This window comes from Argentina anserina, chromosome 3 (genome assembly GCF_933775445.1).
Source record: "Argentina anserina chromosome 3, drPotAnse1.1, whole genome shotgun sequence".
Taxonomy (NCBI): domain Eukaryota; kingdom Viridiplantae; phylum Streptophyta; class Magnoliopsida; order Rosales; family Rosaceae; genus Argentina; species Argentina anserina.
Window position 1 is genome coordinate 25,286,627 of NC_065874.1, and position 9,273 is coordinate 25,295,899.

The following is a 9,273-nucleotide window of genomic DNA, read 5'->3' on the forward strand; positions in this document are numbered from 1 at the left end:
CTGCTTCCTAAAATAATTACCTTTCATTAAAATTTCCTCAGTTTTTTCTAGAGCAAAATTGCACATGCAAAGACAATTTTACAATTTTGGGAGCCAAATGAAGCACATGGCAACTTCATTTATCTTGCATTGTTTGTATCCCGATTACACTTGAAAATCTTAGACATGAACCTTTTATTCCCGACTCGAAAGTACAGTAAAACAAAGACGAGGAGACGATACCCAACTGCCATTAGAAACAACACCAATAAATTTGCCCACTTGGAATTACTGTCCATAGAGGTATCGTATGCACTTCGGAGTGCTTGATACCCAGAGATGGTCCGTACCTGCCCAACTGCAAAGGAAGTCCCAAGGTATTCATTCTCCAACAGCCCCTGTATATCATAAGTAGAACATAACTGATTATTATTCAGTAAGAGATTTAATATTAGCCCAGTAGTTCCCGAATATGAAAGACTTGAACTATAAATGTGAAGATAACATAGAAACTCTTCTTGTTTTGGTCTTCTTTTTCTGACCAAATTCAAGAAACTCATTGAACAAGGTAGCTTACAAAAATTTTCATTTTATTTTATTAATTTTTATTCCAGTGTTACTATGCCCAGATCAAAGCTCTTGCCTGTATAGAGTAGGTGTGGAAAGCAATATACGATATTGGATATGTCCACACTGGTTTAGGCAAAGCATTTCGAATTCTGAAATAGCCCGCAGATAGCATCATTATCACCTGAAATGCGTATATTTTCAGTGTAAGCTTAGACCAGCGAAGGAAACAAACAAGTATAAAATTAGAACATATTTGTAATAATATACTAATATAAACAACATGTGGGAATATAAATTACAATTTTCTTTTGCGTAGGGGAGGTGGTCTTTACTTATCCATGTAATGAAATTACTGTCAACGCAGGATGATTGAATGAAAGAAAAACAAGATGGTTTAATGAACACATTGAAAGTGGAAATTTTAGATTAGATCACTGAGAAGAACTCTTACTTGTACAGATACTAGAGTCAGGGTGCTCCAATAAACGTCTCGCCATAAAGATACAACAACCAGCATCAGTCCTTCATTGACTAATAGGCACATGAAGAAATTTAGCACGAAGTACATCAGCAAGCTGAACTCATCTCGCAATCCTACAAGGAAGTAGAAGACAAGACTTGACGAGATAGAGATGAGGAACAGGAACGGGATACTAGAGAGAAGCTGCCCAACTAAAAAGACTAGTGCCCCCAAATGTTGGTTTGACTCTTCACTCGCATATATCTGCACATAAGATAACAGTGTGATCAGAGCAAACATACAATTGGTCCTTTGACTGATCAGTTGTAGTAAAACTTGAAAGATGAGAAGACTTCATACTAATATCAAATGTTTTCATTTTTCACTAGACTGGTTTCGGATATCAAAATATCTCTTTGTATAACAAGAACCATATACAGCCTTGTCCATATTAACAAGGATCTTATATGCAAGCTCGCAAATATTCACCGCAGATGAAGAGAGTTCATACATTTTGAATATTAATAACATCTAACTGTGCGTAACAAACTACCCAAGACCACCAGAAATTTGTTATATTAATGTCGAAACATTTTTCACATTTAAACTTGGCAGATGCTTATCACAAATTAGAAAAAGAACAGAATCCTTGTTACCTTGACTTCTTTCATAATTGCAGGAACTCCAGCGATGCTTAGTAGTGCAGTAAATGAAACAAACACAAATATGGCTGCAACTCTTGTCTGCATAGAAGATGTAAAGAACAATAGTCAGATGTCACAGAAGCAAACAAATATAGTGGATGCATGTGACTTGAAAACAGGTAGCATCATTGTCAAGACCACTCATTCACTACTAACTATGTAGCACGTACCAAAATCCAGCAATGCTTGCTAGTGCAGTAAACAAAACAGATCAAATTACACTCCAACTCTTGTTTGGAAATGACGGTGAAGAAAAAAAACTAATATCTGACGCAACACAAGCAAACAAGAACTTGTCCTAAAGGAGTAGGTAATTATATATGTTTAATGTGAAAACCTCATCAATATTAAGCAATATTAAGAGAAATCATTAATAAATTGTGCTGTAGCCATACAGGTGTGGTAGTTCCAGGAAGTCGGGTCAATCAGATGTTTAAAACAAGCCTTTATCCATTATATCAGACTTTGAAACTTCCTTACAGTATCTAATTCCTCGAACTGAAAAGGCACTTGGGATTTACCAGGTGTTGTAGTTCCTATAAAACTGTGGTACGCTTTTGAGTAGCAACAAATCAATAAAAATGGAACCAATTGATATGAAGATAAAGACCGGACTGGAAATATTGCATATGTTGTTGAGTATAAGACAAGTATTTCGCTATATTATCACTAAATTGGAATTGCAAGAATAATGAAGGAATATTTCTTATTCAGGGTATATTTTATCTTTGAGATAAGTGTTTACTAGTAGTGGTTCAAATACACAATTTTTTCATTCCAACAAAAACTTAAGAGACTAAGATACTCACCAGAACTGAAGACAAGGAATGCCCTAAGCCAGAAAATGCTGTACCAACAGAGAGTGCAAATATGATATAAAGAATAAGTCGAAGCCAGTAGTATTTCCATTCCCTTGACATTATCAATAATGATCTCCAAGTTAAGACTGCTATCCGTGTAGCACTGCCAGCCTTTCCTTTGCTTTTAAGTAATGGACCTTCCTGTTGAAGCATGTGCATATCGGAAGTCAACGAAATCATAGAACCTAACATAATCTATCGATATATACATAATATGTATATATTTGTAACTAAATTAGGGACTGCAATACAAAACTGAAGCTGCATGTGTGTGCAGCCACCCATCTTAAGAGTCTTAAGTTGTGTATTAAAAAATAAAAAACATGTCAAACCAGAACCTTCTCTGTGAGTCTTAGTATCATATTTTCAACTGCAGCAGCATCAGCTGATGATCTATAAGTTGCTTCAAGGGTGCGTATTGCAACAGCTGTGTCCATGTTTACAGATGAGAAGTCCCCATTGTCATCCTATCATCAAGTTGCAGTCAAGATATATGTCACAAAGGAACAATGGTAAATGTCTAACTAAAGTCTAAGAAATGATTTATAGACCGACAAGTATCATGGTGATAGCATAACAAAGTCCAGTTGAAGATACAGGATCCAAAATTTGTCGAATCACTTAGTGGAGCATATTATTATAGTAAAACTTTATGAGGCATCTTTAATGAGTTAAGAAAAAAAAACAACAAAACTGTAACAAGCAATTACCTGCCAGTTCTTGCACATTGCAATGATCCTATCAAAATCTGTATTTATTGCACGCAGGAAGTGATCGGAAGGACTTTGCATTATCGGACATGGAAATCCAGCATTTGAGAAGTGCTTCATCATCATAAGATATTTAAGTTAGAACTTCTCAATAACGCTAAATTATTCTTTGATAAGATGAAGAAAATTATCTTCTAGAGCGTTAAAACATAATCAGTTTAAAAGAATGGTTGTCAAAGTGAAACATGTGACACCAACAAGGAAATAAGGTTAGACTTGCAATATTCACGTTCAGCAGTTCCAATTCAAATTTCAGTACAAAATTACTGACCTGCAAGCAAGACAATGTTTCTCCAAAGAAAAGGGTGTTCCCATTAGAAAGCAGACATATCCTGTCAAATAGGCCAAAGACTTCTGTGCTGCTCTGGTAAATGGTAAATATCAGAGTGCAACCTGTACTTGCAAGCTTCTTCAAGGTAACCATCATCAGCAATGCAGAAACACTGAAATGTAACAAGTACTTTAGTTACAGTACCGCAATGAAGCAAATAATTTCGCATGAAAACGCGTATCTATAGGTATAAAAGACCTAAATTAATCAATTCAGTGATTCTGCAGGATTTCTCAAAACATGCATACTGCAACAACTATTAATAATTGATGGTTCCATTGTCCAAATGATTGTTTGCAAGGATCATATAGATGCTTATCAAACCCAAACTTTTATATTCAAGAATTCAGAACAGTTGACTTGCAATTTATTGGAGAACATTGAACAATTGGGTCAAATTCCCCCATTTGGTTGCTTGGATAATAAACAAAAAAAATGAAATTTATAGAATCAGGAGGCATGCTGTTAGATAACTTTAGATAGAGCTATGCATCATAGAATTCATAGAATCTAGCGTTACCTATCAAGGTGATAAAGAGGCTCATCTATGAATAAGACATGAGGCCTCATCACAAGTTCTCGGGCAATGCTAATGCGCCGTCTCTCTCCGTTGGGAAGGCCTTTCATATAGCAGTGACCACCTATCAATCTGTTTGCATAATCACCCAGTGACATGGCATGAATAGCATCCTCTACTACACCCTTCTTCTGACAAAAAAAACCAGGAAGCTGAAGGAGTGCTGAGTAATACAGAAACTCCCGAACAGTTAGAGATCCAATTAAATTAATTTCCCTCTTCACGAAACCCTGCAAATTGGATTACCGAACGAACATCAAACAACAGACCAGGCAGATAGTCAAAATCAACCAAAACAATGATTGCTTTGCTGCATTACAGCCTTTATGTACTACATATTCAGACAACAACTGGACCGCAGAAGCTTCAAATTCCAAGGCAACAATATTTTCAAACTACCCTCCTATACAATCTACAGTAGAAAGGCAAAAATGAATACAGCCCCATTTTTAAATTTTTGGAATCATGTACTTTGTATAATGAGCATGTTTATCAAGACTTTCCCCTAGAGGAACAAGATAATCGAGAAAAGAGCAAAATCCTACGCTTCAATAGAGAAGGGCAAAAACTCATGATGTCAGTGACGCTACATGGTACTGGTACATGACAAGAAGCTTGTTTAAAATGCACACTAACACAAGCTGGGTTCAAGACCTGACTTCATGCAAATGCATTATTAAACTGACACAATTGGGCAAGTAGAGTGGTTATTCACGTCTGATGTCTTGCTCTAATATTACTTTTATATAGACTTCAGATTACCTATACCTAAAGAGGAGTTAGCCACAAAAAGGATAAGTATTTAAACATGAAAACAGAAGATGCAGAGTTCAATAATCACTACAAAGTAGATAACAATTTTTCCCACTATCAATTTGTGATTTTAATTCCCAAATATTGTGAAGAAAATCCCAAGTCATGGTCAATAATGTCAACCAACTGAAATTTCATCACTCTGCAATACTTAGAGGACCTATGCTAACATTTTTAGTTGATGACTTGAAGAACTGACCGCCCAAATAAGCGTATTTGAGTGGTTGCTAGAACCAAAAAAATAAATTATTGGAAGAATGAGGAGACGCATGCATTATGTATCAAACAATTGGAAATTGCTTTGATGATAATGAATATTAAGTTTGCAACACAAACATGCTACATGAAAAGATTATGAATTTTAAATAAATCTCAAAATTAACTCAGTAATAGTAGGTAAAGATATAAAAGAATGCATCAGCTGAACTACATAAAACACAGAACAAAAATGTAATAAATGTGCAACTTACATATGAACCATATGGCATTGACACTTTGTTACCGTTTACAAACACTTCACCATACATTTTTGCTGAGTGAGGCAGTCTTCCTAGAGCAAGACAAACCATCATTAGTACTTAACACTTATGCATCCAAAGAAAAGAAAAGACGGAACTCTAATGCTTAATTTAGTATTAACAGTGAGTGCTTGAAGACCTGCAAGTGCTCTTAGTAGTGTGGACTTCCCCGATTTAGCAGGACCCATTATTACTGTTATAGTTCCTGGCAATGCATAACCATTTGAACTCTTCACTACCCTGTCCGAGTACTTTCTTTTCCCTTTTACTGTAACAGTCAAGTCCTTCCACACAATTGAAGCCCCTGCAATCTTTCTTACTACAGTTGCACCCTCGGGTAATGGTGGGGATGGCAAGGACCCACTATTGAGCTTTGAAAGCGATGGTGAGACCGGAGTGGTTGCAATATTGATAGAGTCACCACCTTCTTCCACCCTAACATCAACATCTGTGTCCTCCCACTCAGGTGAATCTTCAAATGAGATTGGTTGTCTGAGTGAACCAGGTTTGTGCAAGTAGAAAAAATTACTTGAAGGCACCCTACTTGCCGGACTGCTTGCTGAAGATGATGACGACCTATAATTATCTGACTGTGACTGTATTTCTTCCATTATCTTCTCACCAATGACAAGACTTCAGTTCATTCTACAATAACTTTCGTCCAACAACGAGCTTGCTAACTCACTACCACTACACTATTATCAAACTCTGTTATCAAACCTTGGCCTGTCAAGCTGTAGGAATGAAATCAATATATAAGGACCGGAAGGAGAGCTGATCAAAAGCAAAACTGAACCTTGATTTTGTAAAATGACATTTGAGAGAACTTCAACAGCAAAGTAGAAAACTTCTCCTCAAAACTTTCCCCAAGGGGAAACTCCTATAATTTTGCTTACGAAAGATCCGAAAAAATCAGGCTTGTAAAGTTATCTTCCTCATCTATATCCAATTCTAAGAATGAATAACGTGAATGTGAAGGAAATATCTCTACATTTTAAGCAACCATTGACAGAAAAATGAAAAGAGGAAACAATCCATTTACTTTCTCTAACCAATACCCACGTCCATTTCCTCAATTTGATATAAATCCCAAATACACAATGCTTTGTTGGGTAGCTGAAAACCTAACAATGACCGATAAAATCCAAAGGATGCGAACCCTGAATCCTAGTATTCTAATTCACTCGTCTGAGACACTAGACTAGAAGCCATTACCTCTTGAAACAACGATCAAAGAATGAAACTACGGTAAACTTGAGCCCATTAAAATCATAATAGCACCAAAATAGTATACCCAGAAATGTGTACACATGTTACTGTTTCTTTTTACTTTCTGGGATACCTAACAGAACTGGAAGCTGAAACCCAAATCGAACTACTTGGAAGAGGTGATAGTTAAAGCAGTTTTGCATAGACAGAAGACAAACCTGGATCTGAGTGAGAGCTCAGGGAGAGCTTCTAGTAGTGTAACAGTGACAGAGAGAAAGAGAGACAGAGAAAGCCAAATCAGTGGACTATTTGACCTGCTTTTTCCGGTTTATGTATGCTTTGCATCTCACTTTATCTTTCCTTTGTTTTTTTTGTTTTTTGTTTTTTGTTTTTATTTTTTTTTCCTTTGTTTTTTCTCTAGTTCTTTATTGGGTGATTCTAGTTGTATTTCCCTAATTCCTATATATACCTCAATCTAACTTTTTTTCCTCAAAAACTTCCTTTTTTGTCCATTTTTATTTCTATCTACACCTCTATTCTATTTCAATAAAATCTCTTGCGGGTTATATGAACAGTATTCATTTAGAAATTTAGTCACTATTTGCGTTTAATCAATGTATATATTATATTTCTCGGTTAACTATTTCTTCATCAATGTATATTTTTAGTTATCGATTCAAAAATATCATTTGGAGAGCTCATTTCTACTACTATAAAATCAGCACCTAAAAATTTCACCAAATTGTGAACTATTAATTTTACTAACTTTATTCTCACACACAAACATAAGAATAATTATGTAAAATACAAATATTTTACCAAAATTATCCTTCATAGGAAACAAAATTACATAAAAGAATGAGATTTTAATAATCAATAATAAAATTCTACAAACCTGCGCAATCACAACACGTGCATCGCACTGGCACGAGGCTAGTAATATAAATATGTTCTCAAAATAATAATCTTTCGATGAGTTGTATGTAAACAAATGCAAATTTATTTTAGTTTCTATCTAATCAAATGTATAGAGATTTTGAAATTTCAAAGGGGAAAATTTGATAAATTGGGGAAAAAATATCAAACTAAAATAAAACAGAGGAGCACATAAAAATAAGGGGCAAAATTGGAAAATTTGAGGAGAAAAAATTAGATAAAGGTATAAATAGTAAAAAGTGAGGTGCAACTAGAATCACCATTTTCTTTTTAGGTGTTTTTTTTTAATTAAAAAGAACGAGGTGCTTGTCTTAGTTGCAGTCATTGAAGTTTTCGTTGATATTATTATTAAAAGTTGAGCAGACCGCAGTTTACTTTGGAACGACTCAAACCTCCAAGATTGTACCAAACACTTCTATAATTCCACCAAGCCGGCATCGTGATCTCAAACCTAGCCAAACCGCCGCGTGCCTTGGCTTCTGAAATTGGCTTGGTGGGGTAAGCCATACAAAGGGAGGGGACAAATGACCAAAACCATTGGCAACATCACAAATATCCTCGTAGTGGACATCCGGATAATAACATATGCCTTCGCTAGCAGGGTGCGAAAAGTTGATTGGTCATCGCGTTGCTTCACGATTTTTTTTAAGGAAATGAATTTACTTCATTCGGCGACAACGTCATGTACGGTCATAAGGATCAAATACAAGAGGTGAAAAACCACCTCTCATACAAGCTAAATCTAAGTAAAATAAATAAATGCACAAAAACGCGCTTATTAAACAAACCAAAGTCTAAAATAAACGTCAAGATAAATGTCAAAACAAACGGACTAAAACTTCATTGCAAAGCAAGAAATGAAATAACTCCTAAAACCTTAGTTTCAAAACAACAACCAACCAACTCAGGCCAATGGCATCAATTGCGTACCCTACATCGGTAGAGTTAATAAAACTAGGGTTTGAGAAAGTTTTCTTAACTAACCAGACAGGAAAGAAAAAAGAAAAAGGATGGAAGGCCTGAACCCAGTGCTTTTTCAAGGCCCAAAAAAGGTACCTAAAAGAAACCATGCCCAAATCCCAACCAACCCTTCTCTTCAATCATCCCCGTGACCTTTGGCACCACCGCTCCGACGGTCTTGTATGATCCTTCGCCATACCTCCAAGCCTAAGAAGCTTAAGCCTCCTTCTAAAGGCTAGGTTAGTGCCTAAATCCTTAGAAAATATTTGTCTTAGATCCAGGAGCCTCCGCACAAAACCAAAGTTCTGGTGCAGAAACCCACCTGAGGTCCGAAGCAAACCAAAGACACCATATGTGGCCACCGGCCGAGGTAGCTAGTCGTCGGTCTCTACCGCACATTATCGACTTCAGAATCGAGGATTCGAGATTCCGGCACATCCAAAACAAAGTCAACACTGATTGGAGTTGAGCATGCTCCATCACAGTTGCACCTTGTCTGCGCCAGGAATGAATGCTTATAGAAAATGATGTTGAGGCGTCCTAGAGTGAGCGGGTGAGAAGCTGTCGCCGTCCATCACAAAACCTA

At 36.3% G+C, this 9,273-nt stretch overlaps 1 protein-coding gene across 2 annotated transcripts; it reads right to left on the reverse strand.

Annotated features, from left to right (window-relative positions):
- Positions 1-55: 55 nt before the first annotated feature.
- Positions 56-7,113, reverse strand: LOC126786103 (ABC transporter G family member 3). 2 transcript variants are annotated; one of them, XM_050511815.1, is made up of 12 exons: positions 7,010-7,113; positions 5,722-6,316; positions 5,535-5,614; positions 4,195-4,481; positions 3,615-3,786; positions 3,284-3,397; positions 2,912-3,040; positions 2,523-2,714; positions 1,666-1,752; positions 1,001-1,273; positions 623-730; positions 56-377 (listed from the first exon to the last, which is right to left on the reverse strand). In XM_050511815.1, exons 2-12 carry the CDS (start codon positions 6,191-6,193, stop codon positions 120-122), a joined length of 2,172 nt encoding a protein of 723 aa, XP_050367772.1. In that variant the 5' UTR covers positions 6,194-6,316; positions 7,010-7,113; the 3' UTR covers positions 56-119. The 2 variants fall into 2 exon arrangements, with proteins under 2 accessions (XP_050367772.1, XP_050367773.1); XM_050511816.1 differs by having other exon boundaries at positions 5,722-6,227; positions 7,010-7,060.
- Positions 7,114-9,273: the final 2,160 nt, after the last annotated feature.

Coding starts and splice junctions, on each gene's coding strand:
- LOC126786103 (XM_050511815.1), bottom strand. CDS start 6,193: ATGGAAGAAATACAGTCACAGTCAGATAATTATAGGTCGTCATCATCT. Junction 3,787..4,194: donor CCTCTTTATCACCTTGATAG/GTAACGCTAGAT, acceptor GTTACATTTCAG/TGTTTCTGCATTGCTGATGA. Junction 731..1,000: donor TGACTCTAGTATCTGTACAA/GTAAGAGTTCTT, acceptor TACGCATTTCAG/GTGATAATGATGCTATCTGC.